Here is a 20,942-nt window from a genome sequence, read left to right as displayed (position 1 = left end):
GAAAACTATAGGTTATTTGAAAGCCTATGTGTCATTAAGTAAATGTCCACAACATAATGTGTGATTAGTAGAACTGTTATGTATATTATCTCTGATTAGTTAGTAAAACGATTATCTTGACGAGACATTCATTGTATGTTGACTGAGGTCGCTACTGTATAAAGTGAAACGCCTAATATTTTATTTATTTGTTTTATGGGACGCAGCGTTTGAACAGCACTACGCTGTGTCCAGCAGCATTCTAGGCAGAATAATAATATTGTGTCATCAATTATGGACATGTATACAGCACCGGGACCCCTGAGAATACGACGTTTTCTCCCGGTGTGTTTCAGAAGACCAAGTTATCCAAGGCAGACGGGGTGCGTTACGAATCGCAAACGATGCAATACACGTCTCATTTGGCACGCGAGCATTTGTGTGTCGACAGTATAGGCTCCCAGCTTCGCGTGACTAAACGAAACTAATCCTCACATAACAAGCAAAGTAACACTTTTTGGTTGAGTGTAGCACTCTTTACATCCATGCTGTCTTTATTGAGGATTGTTGGTGACATGAACGTGTAATTGGCCTATAGGCAATGTTTATGTACATAACAACTGATTTACCTATTTAAATAATAGCCTACTACCCTAAGAAAAATAACTATACGTAGGTATTCAAATAACACAGAATGAAACATAATTAATATTAGTATAGCCTATTGTTATTTGTCAGATTTTGTTATTTTTATAGCTAAGAAAAAATATGTTTTCCAGGTGGATAAAATGCGTAAATATCTATGTCAAGGGTATGGCATAACCCAAGAATAAGCACATTCGTATTGCTTTATGTGGCTAAATTAAAACAACCAATGTTCCCCTCAAAAAAATGTATGAAATAATTTTTAAACATTTCGGATGCCTCATTTGGCCACCCATCAATGAGTCCCAGAAAGTTAGCCAATATAGCCACAGCCAGATGAAGAAATATGGAGGTAAAATCAGTGTATGGACACGCTCAATGGCTGTTAATTACATGGATTAATCACAAGCTATTCTGCTGCAGCCCCGGCGCTGGTGGTATGATGTCGGGGGCGACCGAGAGCCCCGGTCCCCTGCGGCCGAAGGCGTTGTTCTTCTTTGTTGGGTTTTAAGTCACGGCTGTTGCGACGGAGCTGGTCCGGGCATTGTGTTGTCCAATGTGCCTGTTGGGGTTGCGAACAGATGGTCCAGGAGTCAGCGGCTGCAGCGAAAGGATGACGTCGCTAAGAGGTGCAGTAAGGTAAAGAAGGACCTGTGATTTGTTCACCTGTCACTTTCCCTTTGTTGAGATGGATGGCACTCTACCGCGGAGTCAGACATTGACCGTCTGTCTGGGGTGTAGTTTGCCCAATAGTTAATTTTCTGATTTTCTCATTATTTTTTTACACAATCAGTTGGCAAGGCTAAACTACAAATTATTACAATTAATAAAAACCACAATGGTGTCATTATGTTAATAGTGATTACAGTTATATAACAAAACAAGGGAAAAACAAATGAACAAAAGATTTTCTGTAACTTTTCTGAGATGGACGAAAGATTAGCCTACTTAATATCACACACGCCGCGGGCACGCATATTAACACACACACACACACACACACACACACACACACACACACACACACACACACACACACACACACACACGGCACTGTGCCAACCATGCCATAGTGCGTTCCCATTCACCGTCCAATGTGTGATAAACTCAGAAAGCATAATAATGTTCGTTATATATAGCCAAATCCGAGTATTCTGTTTCCAAATTCAATCAATAGGATTGTAAACAGTATGCTATTCGTTTCAGTGAAATATAATTGTTAATGCATGAGCTAAGTCTATTTCCAGACTAGGTAGATCCCTCACATAGCCCTAGTGTAGTTTGGCAATGACACAAATGGGAGTGTGATTGAATTCCAGCATCTATAAGTTACTAATATTTCTTAGATTTTCGTTTAGTTTTAGTTTAGTTTATTGAATGGTGTACACATAATTGTCAGCTAAGAGCTGAATTGCAGTGTACAGTCCATACCTAAAGAAATAATTACATAAAGTAATAAGGTTTCTACTGTAACGCGGATACCATGGTTCTGACATCACACCATTTCCAAAAACTGGAGATCTTACCATAACTTTTTACGTGCAAATACGTTTTGAATAGGTTATTCGTGTTTGCTAATGTTTATGCGTTGTTATGTAAACACTAACTGTCCTGAGATTAAATTACATGAAAAGTCCAAATATAATAATAATCCTTTTGTATTTTATAGAAATGAATAAAACTTCATAATCATCTCAGTGACATCGAAGACCACAAGGAAACAATAACGCTGAACAACACAAGAAGACATAACGGTCTTCATTTGGGCTTTTACATTTAAAACTCGAGCAATGTTGAAATAAGGATCATTTTGGTGACGTTTGCAAACCAATGAACGAGTGAAATAGCTGCGTGACGTACAAGTCCCCGTAGAAAAGGCGCGGAGTGTAGCTATAGGTACGGAGAAGGTGGGAAGCGAAACGAGGCTGTGAGGCCGGTGCGGAGAGTCTTGATAAGAGATTTGTACTCATCGAACCAATAGTCAACTCCTCCTCCTAAATTGCACACACACACATAGAGCTCAGTGATCGCTTAGCCGAAGAGCTGGATACCTGTAAGAAAAGAACGTCTGTTTTGTAATAACCAGTGCTGGACACGAACAATTGTGCGTTTTTACGCATTGCTTCCTTGCGTTTGTTATTCTGTTATATTCGATCGATATTCGTCGGTTTTGAAATGTTTTGCGCCAGCATCCACAAGCAGTATTGAAATTCGCTGTTGTGAACTCAAGAGTGGAGGCCAGGATACTACTCACCACTACAATTCTACCGTGTTTTTAGTTGTTTTTTTCTTTCTGTATTGTCTCTTGGAATAATTTTTGCCTTGTCCATTTTGGTCGTAATGCAAGTTGAACGTTTGCAGTAGTCCTTGATCACTTTAATTCGATGACAGACTGAAATTGGGGCATTTTTGTGCATCTTGAAATCTGCAAGTTGAGCGCTGTTACTGGATCCAGAGTTTACATTGTGGTTTGCTGGTATGTTTCTATAACACTTCTGAGCTATTGTTTGTAAATAGTAGGATATTTTATATGATTTTCATAACGTGTTCAAAAACTATAGCCTATATAGAAAACTGAATATTTACTCTAATAATCCCTGCAATTACAAAGCACAGTGTTGTAAACGACAATGTTTTCTCAATATCTTTCTATTTTTTTGTAGCCTACCATCATTCTTGGCTTGGATTTTTTGACTTTCTAAAACAATAGATTGGAGCCATTCACTTTAAATGCATGGGCTAAATTTGCGTCTCATGGAAGTTTTGGCCTGCAGATCTGAGGGAGACGCTTGCAAGTGTAGCCCTCCAGTCTCCACGATGCTCTTCCACGGGCTCCCCGGAGGCGAGATGCAGGGGGTCATCGACGAGATGGACCGGAGGGTGAAGGGCGAATCTACCGCCATCAGTTCGGCTATAGACATGGGGGAAACTGAGACGGTGGGTGAATGTCATTTTAAAGAAGGACCTATGCTGTTCAGGCATGTGATAGCACACATAAATATTTAATTTCGACGGAATATATGCATAGAAAGTGAACTGCGATTAAAATATAATTCTTTATAAGATAGCAAGCAGCACTTAGCCGTTAGCCGTTCACGTTTGCAAACCCTGTGTGCGTAAAGTATATTATTCATGATTTATTGGTTAGTATTTCGTATGCCTCTGGAAAAACATGTTAGCCTACAATAACTTTGTCGTTTGATTCACGAAGTTTCTTTTCAGATGCATGTACATAGGCCCACTTAGAATTATGGTAAAAACTTTTACACTAAACATGGTCCTATGTCTGCCCATTTTAAGGCCATTGCATGTTCATTCACAATCCAATAATTCAATCTAACAGATAATAATCTTCAGCACTTTGATAGCCTATTTAGGTGGGATATTATAAGAATTGTCCAAAATTTGTAAAATCTTCCAGAAGCATTCATTGCTCTAAACACAATTATAATGTTTGATATTTCATTCTTTTTTTATTTGTTTATTAGGCCCAATCGAATATGTTTTGCAATAGGTCCCACGACTAATTAATTTGTGATAATATTGAGTGTTTCATGTGAAAGAAATGTTGATAAGGATGCGAAATTACATTTATATTTTTTTTCTTTCATAATATATGATGTACATGCCTCAAAAAAAATATGGTTTCTGCTGCATTCAAATATTCCGGGCTAGGATTACGTGTTAGGCCTACCTTTTAGGCCGACGTGTTAGGCCTACGTGTTACATCATCCCACATTTAGGGTATATCTAGTGTTATCGTTTTATATATTGCTTTCATGGCTGTATCCCTAAAAAGTATATGAACACATATTAAATATCTGTGCGTAAAATGTTGACTATTATACGGTATTGGCCTTGACATCCAATGGTGATATACTATCAATAATGTGTTCTTATTGTAAACATAAAACTGATTTCCCATTCCCTGTTCAGAGTATGACGTCCATCAACAGCGACCGTGTGGCCTTGTGCGCGGGATGCGGGGGAAAGATATCTGACCGCTACTACTTGCTCGCGGTGGACAAACAGTGGCACATGCGCTGTCTCAAGTGCTGCGAGTGCAAACTAAACCTCGAGTCCGAGCTTACCTGTTTCAGTAAAGACGGCAGCATCTATTGCAAAGAAGATTACTACAGGTAACCAAAACACAAGGCTACGCCTATGACAACAACAACAACAGGCCAAGCAAGCATGAAAACAAGAGCGACATCCAATTACGCCTACAACTAGCATACTTAGGCACCAGCTGCTGCTACTCCAATGACAAGCCTGTAACCCCTTTCAGAGAGTTAGTGATGGTATAGGCTAATGTTCCCAAAGCATGGTAGCTTGTTATACATTTATTATATACAAATTACAACAAATTAGCCTATGCTATTACGATTCTGGCAGGCCTGTGCTTGCTTTGGATGCTTTACTAGTCTAAACCAAAATATCATATTTGAAGTGGCAAAATGGCAAGAATACACAAACAAATATGAAGGCCTGAAGGCATGACATCTTTTACGCATGTTAATTAATATGCCTGTATTGCTTAATAACAACTTTACATCAATGTTCTTCGTCGTATTGTCCACAAACTAAAGTTTGCTGACCATGTTGTGAATCTAAATTCTGTACGTGTTTGTGTCATCCGCTCTCTTCTCCCAAGCAGGAGGTTTTCCGTCCAGAGGTGCGCCCGGTGCCATCTCGGGATCTCGGCGTCGGAGATGGTCATGCGGGCGAGGGATTTGGTCTACCACTTGAACTGTTTCACCTGTACTAGCTGCAACAAAATGCTCACGACCGGAGATCACTTCGGAATGCGGGACAGTCTTGTGTACTGCCGGCTTCACTTTGAGACACTCATACAAGGGGAATATCAAGCGCATTTCAATCACGCGGGGGATGTAGCCTCGGGCAAAGGACTTGGCGAGAGCGGCACGGGAAACTCGCTGGGGATGCAGTATTACAACGGCGTCGGTACGGGGCAGAAAGGAAGGCCGAGGAAAAGGAAAAGTCCCGGGCCTGGAGCAGATCTGGCTGCTTACAACGCAGGTAGGACGAGTTTGTATATACCGGTTACCCATGAATGGCATTATGGTCATCAACAAAAGTGCCACGAAGCAGTAACACACAGTTGTAATGCGGTTGACTAATGTTGAAATGAAAGAAAAAATGACTACTCTATTTCATAGTGTGTGTGATATCTCTATTGGAATGAAAGATAATTAAGAGCTAAAGAGTGGACTGATGGACTCACTTGAACTATTTTAGTTTGATGGAAATACACTCTTCTGAAAAAGATCTGTCGCTTATTTCGATGGACTGGGTTACCTACTTTCAGTGAGAAATATCATATTTTGTCTGAACCGTTTTGGGAAATAAAAATGTCTATACAAACTTTGAAACGTTGGAAAACAATGAGCAGTTAATCAGTAGGCCTATGCACGAACTAAATGCTTCCATCAAATTGTACGTAATATTACGCAATGTTGTGCTTTGGATGTTTTTACGCAGAGACTAAACCTGCAGTATTTTTAATCTGACGGATATCTATGTTGATTTATTGAATAACTCACCTTTATTAGACAGCATTATTCTAACAAGATCTATTATTTGGTCAAAGATGTAAGGGAACATTTTGAAGTTCATTGGAATCCTCTGTTGATTTGTGGAATGGGAGCGCGCTTGGGCCTACTGATGCATCCACTTCCAATCTAATAGATTAAGATAAACTATCTATAATAAATAAAAAAACGACGAGATGAACTCGCATAGCCCACTAACTAAACGGCGTTCATGCATTCAAAGAGAAACAGCTTCTGAAGGCCTACTCAATTCTGCATGTCCTACACTAATATCCTCTATGTTCCATTTCAATATGTTACAGAGTGACGTGTGAATAATGACGTAATGTCTTAAAACACTCCATAGGATTATTATTGAAAATGTTACACTTATTTCCATTGAACATTTTCTCATACACGGTCGATTTAGTCTTCTAAAACCTCTCAAAACTTGGAACCTCTCTCAAACCTCGTTAAAAAAAAAGAGAGTGGTTCGATGTGAAAGATTTTTAGACGACAATAGAAGCAGACAAGTGGAAAATAGCTCAGATGGGGAGTAGGACTTCAAAAAAGATGAGAGAGAGAGGGGGGGGGGGGGGGGGGGGGGGGGGGGACACGACCAAATTCCCAGCCCCACGTTCACTTGTTGAGTCTCGCTGTTTGTTGGGTTTTGGGGTCGGTAAATCAATGTCGGATTGCTTGTAGAACATGGGAGCACCTGTGTAGAATCCTGATTTAAACTTCCCCAGTGAGGCTGGAGAGCAAGTCTCCCACATCCAGTAATATGTTACCCCTTCATAAATAAAGAACCGACTTGCGCACCACCACGGAGCTCTTGTTCTGTCATACTTTTGTGGGAAAAAACACACGACTGACATTTTGAAAAGCGATACTTGCTATTCAGTATGTCTACTTATCATTTACAAATTTAGTTACATGTGTAGGATCAGGACAATATGGATTGGCCTAATAAGGATAGGCCTAGATATGTATATCACAGGAGGCTGCAGAGGGGAGGACGGCTCATCATAATGGCTGGAACGGAGCAAATGGAAAGGAATGACACCATCATTCCACCAATTCCGCTCCAGCCATTATCACGAGCCCGTCCTCCCCAAAGAACGAATATCTGTTTTTCGAGAAAAGGATACGATCTACAATCTAAATTTGTGTAGCTCTATAATGCGGTGGCATAAGGTGATTTGAATGAGAAAGGCGAAAAGTCGAAAGCCGCAGTAAGCACTTGAGTTAAACATGAATGGTAGCGCTAATAGTTAAAATATTGGATCCATTCTCTGGCATTCTGTTTTGGGAAAGAGATTTTGGATTTTTATTTGCATAACATTTTGTATAGTTCTGAGTGTGCTTCACTAACCATGAGCATGAAAATGTAATTACATAATATTTATACATTATTTTAAAGACCTATTTTATAAACAAATAACTTTTTTTTTTGTCAGGATTGTGGTATAAAATTGATATATAAATGGGTACTATTATTTGCACAATTTCCTCCAAATCTGATATATAAATACATAAATAAACGATATATAAAATAAAGTCTAATTACATTTGAATGAAATACAAGTTTTCATTCTAAAACAAACGGACATAGGCCTAGACCTATCTTCCTTTTCTCTGACCCACTTCTTTGACCCTACATCTCAAATCTAATCAAATTCTAGCCTGCAGTGTTATACAATATAGAATAAGGCCTTTATTTTTCTTTCTTCTCCTTTTTCTTTCTTATTTACTTTATTTCTGTCTTTCTTTCGTTCTTTCTTTCTTTCTTTCATTCTTTCGTTCTTTCTTTCTGTTTTGGGGTTTGCTGCCACCTGAGGGCGTTTGTTGACATACCCTTCACAATCATCAAGAGGTCCAGATTCTATCAAACCCTGGCTGCACTGCATCACACTGTTCCTTCACTGTGAAAAATAAGTCTATCAAACCCTGGCTGCACTGCATCACACTGTTCCTTCACTGTGAAAAATAAGTCTATCAAACCCTGGCTGCACTGCATCACACTGTCCCTTCACAGTGAAAAATAAGTCTATCAAACCCTGGCTGCACTGCATCACACTGTTCCTTCACTGAAAAATAAGTCTATCAAACCCTGGCTGCACTGCATCACACTGTTCCTTCACTGAAAAATAAGTCTATCAAACCCTGGCTGCACTGCATCACACTGTCCCTTCACAGTGAAAAATAAGTCTATCAAACCCTGGCTGCACTGCATCACACTGTCCCTTCACAGTGAAAAATAAGTCTATCAAACCCTGGCTGCACTGCATCACACTGTTCCTTCACTGTGAAAATGCATGGCAGCAGTCATAACTCTGTCTCTGCCTTAAGGTGTTCTTTTGGAAAAAAGTCCTTAATATGCACTAGGCATTTCCCGTTGTATTATCTATTGACTCCTTTGGCAAATGGATTTGTTGTCCCCGTTTTTTAATGAGTGATTAGTAACACTTTACAGTGATTTTTCCAGTATATACAACAATTATTGTATTGTTACACTGTACTTACAGAAGCAAAAAGTGAACATGCTGTAAACTCAGTCTAATAATGATCAATTGCAATACTTTTTTACACTGTACTACTTACACAGTGATGAGAACACTAAAGATATGTGTTGCTACCCAGTCAATCTCGTGCGTTTTTCATGTCAACATATTATTTATTTATATGATTTATTATTTGTTTTGTTTTCTCTCAGAGTTGTGGGTATTAAGGAGTAATGAGCTTTCCTGTCAACAAATAAGACACACGGTCTGTCTGCCGTAGCATTCACAAAAACAACAACAGCAACAACAACAACACATTGGAAAACTCTGATTATGTAATCCCAATGAATCTAACAATAAATGTAATCTCAGTTAACACAGAAGTAAAATCTTGAATAATTTGGTCTGCTGCGTGATACATTACTGTATCTATGCTTGAGATAAATTTAGAGTCCCAGCGAATCTCGACCCGAGAATCTTCCCACGGGAGATTACAATAAATAAATTCCATGAAAATGGTCAACAAAGTATCGTACATATCTTATTGTATCGTATTGAATCGTATCATATCGTAACCATAAACTAAACTGTGTGTGTTGTCCCGCCCCCTTCAGCATTAAGTTGTAACGAGAACGATGGAGACCACCTGGACCGAGACTCCCACTACTCCTCCAGCTCCAAGTCCAAACGCATGCGCACCTCCTTCAAACACCACCAACTGAGGACCATGAAGTCCTACTTTGCCATCAACCACAATCCGGACGCCAAGGACCTGAAACAGTTGGCCCAGAAGACAGGTCTCACCAAACGGGTGCTGCAGGTGAGAAAGAGGATTCATTTTTATAAAGGATAATTATTTACACACATGTATGTTATTGTATATAGTCCACTGCTGAGCCCATGTTGAAAAAGTGTCTCAGACTATGAGTGCTGATCTAGGATCAGTTTGAGATAATATTAATAATAAAGATGATAAGGACAGGGGGTCCAGAACCTAGAGCAGCACTTCTACTATGAGACGAATACGGGCATTGATGCTCATTGGATAAGTGCAAACTGCCTTGATGCTCATTGGATAAGCGTGAGCTGCATTGCATTTAACCAGTCACGAATACTATACATCATTCCTATTTGTTCGGGATATCTGCATGCTTCGGTTTAGTGCACCACAGTCCCAATCCCACAGAATTAAATTCAACATGTATATACAGTATCTCTGAGCCCAAGCTACTGCATTTGTCAGATCGTTTTATCAAAAGGGAGGCTCAGTTTAGCAGTGGGATAGTGCATCATTTTATCCCAGTGATAATGTGTTAACCTTTGGGGCAAGGCAGCAATCCACATTGCTGTTGCCAGTTGCTGTTGCAAGGCTAGCTGTGTGGTTGCATTGATCTGGTAATGCTGTAATATTTACCTTTGTGGAAATGTAGTATTTAGGAGTATGATAATGTATTAACTGTGAGATGGGCTGATGTTGACTTACATCATGATAATGCTATTATGCTACTGCAGAATTATTGTTTAGTGGTGTTCAGTGGTAAGATAATGTACTATATGTGCTGTGATAATGTGGTAATGAACCACATGATAATGTTGATAACAACCTGGGCCATATTTGATGGTAAAAAAATACTTTAAAGTACTACTTAAGTAGTTTTGTGGGGTATTGTACTTTACTGTTTATATTTTGGGAAACTTTTACTTTTACTCCACTACATTCCTAATGAAAATATATACTTTTTACTCCATACATTTTCCCTGACACCCAAAAGTGCTCGTTACATTTTCAATGCTCAGGCAGGACAGAAATATGGTCCAATTCATGCACCTATCAATATAACGTGTTGTCATCCCTAATGCCTCTGATCTGGCGGACTCACTAAACACAAATACTGTGTTTGTAAGTGATGTCTGAGTGTTGGTGTGCCCCTATATATAAGGGGCAAAATTAAAAGACAAAATTGTGCCGTCTGGTTTGCTTAATATAAGGAATTTGATGTAAAGCATTTACTTAACTTTTTACTTTTACTCAAGTATGACTGTTGAGTACTTTTTCCACCACAGTACTTAAGCACATTTAAAACCAAATACTTTTAGACTTTTACTCAAGCAGTATTTTACCGGGTTACTTTACTTTTACTTGTCATTTTCTATTAAGGTATCTTTACTTTTACTCAAGTATGACTGTTGAGTACTTTTTCCACCACTGTATGTGTACTTGTTTTACATGTAGTAGTAGTAAATATTGACACAACATAATATTAGAAATTGCGCTCCCTGAATCTGTACTGTGGTAATAAAGAAAATGATAATGGTGCAAAATGCAAAACAAATCTATCAGGGAAGTTTTTGATTTATGTAATCGCTCAAGTAATACGATTATCTCAAACAAACCGGCCAAGCTATTTCCATCCCATTCAACATAATCAGCACAATTACACAAGAGTAAAAACATTTAGTCCTCACACAATCAGTAGAGATATCTCTTGGTATAAGTCATAGCCTATCAAGAGAGGACCCAAAGCTTTTTTAAATCTTTTTTTTTTATGTGAGAAAAAAAGTGTCAGCGAGTTATCGTACCAGCTGTTTAGCATTCGATTGGGGAATTAAAAAACACACAGCGGACCATTTGCACAAGTATAAATAACTGCAAATGAGAAAAAACTGACATGCTGTAAAACACAGATATAATGAACAAAACGAGGACAACAAAGCCAGCGTTTGGCTTTGATGAATTCCATTTTTCATGTTTGTCGTTTTGATTTGAAACACTTCCCCCCCTCCCCCATCTCTCTGTCTCTCTCGCCCCCAGCCCCCCGCTCTCTCTCTGTCCCCCCCCCCCCCCCCCCCCCCCCCCCCCCCGCTCTCTCTCTGCCCCCCCTCCCCGCAGCCCTGCAGCTTCTTTTCACCACACTAACACTTTTCAAATGAGCAAACATTTAAATATGTTTTTGGTTCTTTGAAGGTTTGGTTCCAAAACGCCAGGGCCAAGTTTAGACGGAACCTACTACGTCAGGAGAGCACAGGGATGGACAAGGTGTCGGACGGGTCCACTCTACCAGGGGGGTCGCCTTCGGGCCCCCACTCCGAGCTCTCCAACGCCTCAATGAGTCCTTCTAGCACCCACACCACCCTCACGGACCTGACAAGCCCCTCTATTCCGTCGGTTAACCCTCTACTGACCGCCGTGCCGGGGGGCATGGACCCCCACGACTCCATGAGTATGAGTCCTTCCCAGACCACCCTTACCAGCCTCTTCTGATGTTACCAACACCACCCCATCCCATCGCAGACCACCCTTACCAGCCTATTCTGATGTCACCGACCCCACCCCATCAAATAACCACCCTTACCACCCTTTTCTGATATTACCTACCCCATCCCAGACCACACTTACCAACCTCTTCTGAGGTCACCGATCCCACACCACCCCACCCCTCCCTAAACCCATCCAACACCACACCAGGTCACTCAAAGACTAAGAGACTGAAGAGAGAGACACTTAAATACATGATATTCCCCGTGGACCTCAGATTACTGCCCCGTCTATTTCTAGTCTTTGTATGAGTAGCAACTAAAGCCTTACAGAGCGGTCGGCTTGATTTCATCAAGAGCTGAAGATACTTTTTCTGTTTTCATCTTTGTTTCCTTTCCACGTTGGCTGACTGATACTACCGAGATGTAGATTCTCACTCCACCACCCCGACCACTCTGTTTCTAGGTAGAGATTTTTTTTTTTAAATATATAAAAAAATAAAAAGACAATGGGAAAGGACTGTGAAACTGAAAATGTATTTGGAAAAAACATTGGAGAGTGTAAAATGCAGATACAAAGTACTGTAGCAAGGTTATCCGGAAGACTCTAGCGTGCCTTATATATTTTATCACACTGAGGAATCCCTGATCGGATAGATGTCTGATCTAGGTGGCATATTTCTTGAAAGATTTGGTTGAAGGATGGGTGACCCACTGACAAACCACGTTTGCTTACAACATGGCAATGAAAGCAATTCTATTTTACAATTCACTCTGCACACAGTGAGGACTGATCGATGAAATAGAAATAGCATTGATGAGAATTAGAATTACATTGATAAAGTTAATATAAAGATATCATGGTCATTATCTTTTAGACTCAGTCATTGCTTGCAGTACACACCAGTAATAGTTGGTTACAACTTTGATATTTTGTAACAATAAACTGTCCTATGCGGAAATGAGATATGATGTATATTGATATCTGACTCGTTGCTTGATGGAATTGCAATGATACTATTTTACAGTCCGCATTTGAATACACAACACAAGTAGCTACAACATATCTAACTATTTTCCAGCATCACACTGTTTGGTTTATGAATTGATAGCTGTAACATATGGATGAACTTTTCATGTTGAGATATTATCGGTCTATTTGAATATTGGCTCATTCGTCACTACATAAGAGTTTATATCAGTATAGTGTACCAGATACACTTCTACAGTATATTGTACCAAATGCACTTCTACACATCAAAGAGGGGAGTCATGCACACTCACAAGCGCGCGCGCACACACACACACACACACACACACACACACACACACACACACACACACACACACACCATACTTACCTCAGTCTGAAGGTCTTTCTATGTTCTTACTGCTGAAACCCAGCACTCTGATTTTGATTCTCAAAGTCCCCACAATGTAGGATATAACATATAAGAAATGTGCTTAGAACTGAGATGCTTTATGGGTACATCTAACAATTACACCCCTAATCTAAAAAAATCTTAAAGACCACTTCTAAATACTTATTTGGAATTGTTCGCACAAAACATGGTTGATTGAAATTGTCCCCACAAAATTGTTCCTTGTGGGGACCTGTCTGAATATTGGTTTTGGTACAGAGAAACTAATCAGGGATTTGTGTGGTTGGCAAATAAACCAACTTTACCTGGGTCGTGTTCATTCGGACACACAGTAGCAAAACGTTTTGTAATGGAAAACGTAAATGAGCGTTTCTTATTGGACAAATTCAAGTAGTACCTCCTCGTTTTGGACTGTTGTTTTCCTGTTTGGTGCCTACTAGAAGCTGGTAGGACTAGGAGTGTTTCTGATATGGAGAATCAAGCTGCCTTCCTTTTGACTGTGACTACCTTTACCTATGGATGAGGATGGTGCTCTTACCTTATCTTTATCCTTGTATGCATGGAGAGCTGCTGTTGGGATTCAACATCCCTTTAACTACACAGTCTTTAGTTTGTTTGTTTGTCCTTCCATTCTTGTACAGTTGCCCCCTTTTGATGTACTTAAGCCTTCAGTTCTTTCAAAACATAAAATGGTGGACAAAACTTGACCTAGTCTGTTGTTTTTCTGAAGTTACTACCTATAGGATATCACACGCACACGCGCACGCGCACAGGCACTCACACACACGATGCATGTGCACAGATGTGAACCTATACGTTTTTATTGTATTTGCTGTGTATAAAGTAAGGATTACTTGTGGTGTTCCACAGGGTTCTATTTTCGGTTCGTTGGAGTCCGGTTGGAGGGCCACCTAGTCTTGAAAGAGAGATTGATATCTGCACACTATTGAATGCCCCAGCTGTTTTGTTGCTGTGAGAGACCACATTGTCTCAACATTGTTGCATGCCTTTTTCCAATGACATTTAAAAATAATTAATCCCATTTGGATTATAATGTAATTTGTGTCGTTTAGCAGAAACTCTTATCCAGAGCTACCTTCGGCATGAACATTTACAGGGAGTCTGAATGACAGTACAATTACTGAATGCATCTATCTTTTCTGTCCATATAGTTTTTTAAATACAGTGCTTCCACCCACTCTAGGAAATCAGCTTGCTGTGGCTGGCAGCTCGCCAGAAAAATCTCACCATAAAATAGACGTTTCGTAGAGGGAGCCTTTCTCTTATGAGTTTGAGCAATATGTCTTCAATTTTCACATGGCACCAGCGTCATCCAGACCAGCTGAATCAAATTACTGAGGTCTGAAGAATGTTCTCTTAAAAACGTAGTCAAATAACTTTGGTAAAATAAATATAAACCGAAGCTTTTAACGGTCATATGTTTTTTTTCTCTTTAATGGCCCTCTTGCTCGGTTTTTGGCCTTAAGTGATCCTGTACAAAAAGAGGGGTATTGATCGAAAAGGAAGAGTGAGAACACAGGAAGTCTGCAGTTTTGAAGTTTTAAAGTATTGTCAACAGCAAAAGGTCAATAGTACAGGTAATTGTTAATGTGTCCACAAGTTGATCATAATAAAAACGGTTTGACTTTAAAAAAAAAGTTGGCTATATTATTTACCATTATTTACCACCTGGGATCTACTAAGAAATTACAATGTCATGAGAGGAAATGTACTCTTACATTTCCAATAGTCCCATTTTGGGAGTATTCCATTGGTTCCATTATACCTGGCAAGCTAAATCAAACTCACCTAAAATACTTTAAAGGGGCAATCTGCAGTTCAAACAATGACAAAGCGGGCACCCCGCCACTGTTTTGGTAAATAGCTGAGGGATGGGGCTGAAGAAATGTAACCACTCTCAAATTCATAGACAGAGCTATAAATGCAAGAACTGACCATTCGTGAGATCAGAAACATAGTTTCAACCATTTTTAAAGGCTATAAAGTGTTTGTTTACAATGACTTTGTTTACAAACAAAAGATAAAACAAGCTTATATGTTGGGTTGTATTCTGATGGGAACCTACAATTGAACTAAACTCATGAGGCATTTCTAAGTTATATTCTTCAAGAATCAATCGGTACATTTAATTAATTTAAAAGTAAAAAATGGATGTAGCAATAGCAGATTGCCCCTTTGAAGTATTTGAAAATATTGGACCATGGTTTGGTACATTTTAATTGTCACCAAGCAAAAACTACTGGTGTAGAATCTTAATTTAGCCAGTTTGCTACAGCAGCAAAGTAATCCTGCAGCAACAGGAAACGTTAATTATTATGTGGAATATATTTAACAGACATTTTTGTAGGGGTTGATACATTTTTTTATTAGGGCAAATCAAATCTGAAAATTCAAAGTGGAAGTTATAAACTTTAGAAGCCTTTTTAAAACTCAAATACACTACAAGTTTGCATTTCCTGGTGAGCATGAAAATATTCAGCAACAAAAGTGATCAAATGAAGATCCTCCATCTGTATGAGAGAGGAATATCAACATCAGGTAGGTAGTGTTCTAAAGTACAGTGCTACCAAAGTAATACCATTCATGAAAATAGCACTCTTATCAAACAATTACCACTCAGATGCCTTTTTCAGTTGGTCAGCACATGGGGATTCCTGTCAGTAGGAGCACTGTGCAAGGTGTTTGTTATCACGTATGTTTCAGAAATGAGGGACCACTGGCAACAGTGTGTAAGGCCAGCTTTCAACACTGCACCAGTCCCAATGTTACCAAGTTACAAGACCCAGGTACAGTAGAATTAGAGGCTGTTTTGTAGCAATGCTGTATTTGGTAGGATGGGTGTTGAAGAACACCCTCACCAAGAATTTTGGTCCACGAATTTTAGAAATGTACCTCATGTTATGGATATCAAGGAAGTAGTATGTTATATAGACCCAGGTCGTGTCCATTAGGCACCAAACGGAAGAAAACTGATTAAAACATAGAAGGACTACCTGGACTTGTCCAATAAGAAACACACATTTTGACCTAATGAACACAACCCTGGTGAGTCAGCTATGGGCTTACACTAGCCACAGCTGGGGGATTGCAATGTTGAGTGCAAAACAACAGTCATAGTAGCCGACGGACACCTGTCTATATTCTACAGAAGCAGGGAGCCATCTTAACGCTGCTGAAACGACTGGATCCCACACCTTAGACCTTGACATATCTAATAACTATACACGTTTGTTTGATAGCTGCAGTATGTACAAAGTGTTGTTTTGTTCAACATTTCGCTTCACTTCTTCTGTGGAGCTTCATAATTACTACTATTGGTACCCTGGCCAACTAAAATGTTATATTCCCATTTGCTCAAATATGGGCATGAAGACTGGAATTCTATAAAATCGCTGAGAAAGAAGAGGAAGAAGACAATCTGACCAGGGATCAGAAGATACTGTCTAATAGCTAGATATGAATCCTGCCCTGGATAGAAGACAATCTGACCAGGGATCAGAAGTTACTGTCTATTAGCTAGATATGAAGCATGCCCTGGATAGAAAGAGAATAAACACATGTCATTCTAATGAGCCAAATCCAGGTTGGCTAGAACTTCCTGTCTGTATGATCACTTTGAAATGAGGCTGACGGAGGACAGTGGCTGACAAATAAACCAGCAGACCCTGATCCTCACATTCACCTATTTATGTCAGTTTAAAGTCAACTGTGTGTGTGTGTGTTTGTGTGTGTGGGTGTGTGAGAGAGTGTGTGTTTTTGAGATTGTTTGTGTGTGTGTGTGTGTGTGTGTGCGTGTGTGTGTGTGTGTGTGTGAGAGAGTGTGTGTTTTTGAGATTGTTTGTGTGCGTGTGTGTGTGTGTGTGTGTGTGAGTGTGTGTGAGAGAGTGTGTGTTTTTGAGATTGTTTGTGTGCGTGCGTGCGTGCGTGTGTGCGTGTGTGCGTGTGTGTGTGTATGGAGCAGGGATCACAGCACATTTGCTCGATGGGCCCCGTCGCTCCAATCGTCCCCTCGGGGCCTTGAAGTTGGATCACTGTCTGGCGCCCGGGAGCGACGCAGGGATCTGAGCGGTGCTTATCACTATGCTCCCCTCTCCCCCGCCTCCCCCATCACCCACACCGCCCCCGCCTCCCACCATCACCCACATCGCCCCTGCCTCCCCCCATCACCCACACCGCCCGGGACAGGCATATTATGAAAATATCTGTCACATGGTAGTCGATGGGCGCCTCCTCCACCCCATTGCCCTTTCACTAAGAATCAGGGACCAAGGCATGTGACGTGAAACTTGGACGAGGCTCAATGTCCCGTCAACCGGCAATTACTCTGAGAGAGGGGGGGAGGGGGGGGGGGGGGTTGGGTGATAGTGTGTGTGTCTTGGGGGGGGGGGGGGGGGGGGGGCAGGGGGGGGGGGTCTTTCCCTCTCTCCTACTCTTCATCAACTCCTCATCCTCTTCCCCAGTAAGCTAACATGTTGTACGAAACATGTCTGTCAGTGTGTCTAGCACAAACATGGGGGATATTCAAATGGGGGATAACGTCAAAGTTTGAAGTTTCCAGGTTTCATAAAATGGCAAGGCAAACTTTTTGCTACACTCATCTTGGAGCAACCAAAATGTTAGTTCACTCAACCCCAAGGTGACATTCCCTATTTAGACTGTGGTGTAATTCCAACCAGCAAATGGTTTGTTTTGTTTGTGGGCACTTCACTGTCGATATTGTCCCCAACACCGATTACTTTGGTCAATTCCTGGGTGTAGACCAAATAACAGACACTCAATCATGGATTTCCATGCAGGGATGTTTGAAGCCACTACACTTTAGAGTCACTTTGATTAGTAAATATCTGTGTCATAGTGACACAGTGTAGAGCAGCTGGCCCAAAAACCAAGCACCATACCGCCTTTATAATTGAGGAATAAACTTTGTTTATTTTGCTCTAGTTATCTCCAATCAACACCAAAATAAATGCGGTCGCATTGCTTGGTTTTACGAGGTGGCAGTGGATATTAAGAAGATGTGTTCTGTTTTAGTCTTGGTTTCTGGTCATTTCTTTGGTTTATCCTGTGTAAACAATTACATGGGAAAATATGAGGCTGACGAGTTGCTATGAGATTTGGCAGCGAGGGACTTCTCTGAATTTACAAAACAACTCAGTAATCAGATCATTATATGGTGTGTTAATGGAAGCCTATGGTCTGTTAAAAAATAAATGAATAGAGGAATGGTTCCCCATCCTCCATATGGATCTTAAAAGGGCCAACAAACATGTATCTCCCAGTGACAAACATGTATCTCCCAGGGACAAACATGTATCTCCCAGGGACAAACATGTATCTCCCAGTGACAAACATGTATCTCCCAGTGACAAACATGTATCTCCCAGGGACAAACATGTATCTCCCAGGGACAAACATGTATCTCCCAGGGACAAACATGTATCTCCCAGTGACAAACACGTATCTCCCAGTGACAAACATGTATCTCCCAGGGACAAACATGTATCTCCCAGGGACAAACATGTATCTCCCAGTGACAAACATGTATCTCCCAGGGACAAACATGTATCTCCCAGTGACAAACATGTATCTCCCAGGGACAAACATGTATCTCCCAGGGACAAACATGTATCTCCCAGTGACAAACATGTATCTCCCAGTGACAAACATGTATCTCCCAGGGACAAACATGTATCTCCCAGTGACAAACATGTATCTCCCAGGGACAAACATGTATCTCCCAGGGACAAACATGTATCTCCCAGGGACAAACATGTATCTCCCAGGGACAAACATGTATCTCCCAGGGACAAACATGTATCTCCCAGGGACAAACATGTATCTCCCAGTGACAAACATGTATCTCCCAGGGACAAACATGTATCTCCCAGGGACAAACATGTATCTCCCAGGGACAAACATGTATCTCCCAGGGACAAACATGTATCTCCCAGTGACAAACATGTATCTCCCAGTGACAAACATGTATCTCCCAGTGACAAACATGTATCTCCCAGGGACAAACATGTATCTCCCAGGAACAAACATGTATCTCCCAGTGACAAACATGTATCTCCCAGGGACAAACATGTATCTCCCAGTGACAAACATGTATCTCCCAGGGACAAACATGTATCTCCCAGTGACAAACATGTATCTCCCAGGGACAAACATGTATCTCCCAGGGACAAACATGTATCTCCCAGGGACAAACATGTATCTCCCAGGGACAAACATGTATCTCCCAGGGACAAACATGTATCTCCCAGGGACAAACATGTATCTCCCAGGGACAAACATGTATCTCCCAGGAACAAACATGTATCTCCCAGTGACAGACATGTATCTCCCAGGAACAAACATGTATCTCCCAGTGACAAACATGTATCTCCCAGGAACAAACATGTATCTCCCAGGGACAAACATGTATCTCCCAGGGACAAACATGTATCTCCCAGGGACAAACATGTATCTCCCAGGGACAAACATGTATCTCCCAGGGACAAACATGTATCTCCCAGGGACAAACATGTATCTCCCAGTGACAAACATGTATCTCCCAGGAACAAACATGTATCTCCCAGTGACAAACATGTATCTCCCAGTGACAAACATGTATCTCCCAGTGACAAACATGTATCTCCCAGTGACAAACATGTATCTCCCAGGGACAAACATGTATCTCCCAGTGACAAACATGTATCTCCCAGGAACAAACATGTATCTCCCAGTGACAAACATGTATCTCCCAGGGACAAACATGTATCTCCCAGTGACAAACATGTATCTCCCAGGGACAAACATGTATCTCCCAGGGACAAACATGTATCTCCCAGTGACAAACATGTATCTCCCAGTGACAAACATGTATCTCCCAGGGACAAACATGTATCTCCCAGTGACAAACATGTATATCCCAGGGACAAACATGTATCTCCCAGGGACAAACATGTATCTCCCAGTGACAAACATGTATCTCCCAGTGACAAACATGTATCTCCCAGTGACAAACATGTATCTCCCAGGGACAAACATGTATCTCCCAGTGACAAACATGTATCTCACAGGGACAAACATGTATCTCCCAGTGACAAACATGTATCTCCCAGTGACAAACATGTATCTCCCAGGGACAGACATGTATCTCCCAGGGACAAACATGTATCTCCCAGTGACAAACATGTATCTCCCAGGGACAAACATGTATCTCCCAGGAACAAACATGTATCTCCCAGGAACAAACATGTATCTCCCAGGAACAAACATGTATCTCCCAGTGACAAACATGTATCTCCCAGTGACAAACATGTATCTCCCAGGGACAAACATGTATCTCCCAGTGACAAACATGGGGCGGCAGGGTAACCTAGTGGTTAGAGCGTTGGACTAGTAACCGAAAGGTTGCAAGTTCAAACCCCCGAGCTGACAAGGTTCAAATCTGTCGTTCTGCCCCTGAACAGGCAGTTAACCCACTGTTCCTAGGCTGTCATTGAAAATAAGTATTTGTTCTTAACTGACTTGCCTAGTTAAATAAATAAAAAAATTATTTAAAAAAATGTATCTCCCAGGAACAAACATGTATCTCCCAGTGACAAACATGTATCTCC

At 40.8% G+C, this 20,942-nt stretch overlaps 1 protein-coding gene across 5 annotated transcripts; it reads left to right on the top strand.

Moving 5' to 3' along the window:
• The first annotated feature begins 1,157 nt into the window (after positions 1–1,157).
• On the top strand, positions 1,158–14,024 carry LOC110523222 (LIM/homeobox protein Lhx2-like). 5 transcript variants are annotated; one of them, XM_021601724.2, is made up of 6 exons: positions 1,158–1,263; positions 3,399–3,561; positions 4,561–4,763; positions 5,282–5,664; positions 9,295–9,500; positions 11,646–14,024. In XM_021601724.2, exons 1-6 carry the CDS (start codon positions 1,181–1,183, stop codon positions 11,940–11,942), a joined length of 1,335 nt encoding a protein of 444 aa, XP_021457399.1. In that variant the 5' UTR covers positions 1,158–1,180; the 3' UTR covers positions 11,943–14,024. The 5 variants fall into 5 exon arrangements, with proteins under 5 accessions (XP_021457399.1, XP_021457398.1, XP_021457401.1 ...); XM_021601723.2 differs by having other exon boundaries at positions 1,160–1,263; positions 5,279–5,664; XM_021601726.2 differs by lacking the exon at positions 1,158–1,263 and adding an exon at positions 2,518–3,100 and having other exon boundaries at positions 5,279–5,664.
• Positions 14,025–20,942: the final 6,918 nt, after the last annotated feature.

This window comes from Oncorhynchus mykiss, chromosome 5, assembly GCF_013265735.2.
Source record: "Oncorhynchus mykiss isolate Arlee chromosome 5, USDA_OmykA_1.1, whole genome shotgun sequence".
NCBI classification, from domain to species: domain Eukaryota; kingdom Metazoa; phylum Chordata; class Actinopteri; order Salmoniformes; family Salmonidae; genus Oncorhynchus; species Oncorhynchus mykiss.
Note: the sequence above shows the minus strand (reverse complement) of the source record. Positions and strands in the feature narration are given on the sequence as shown.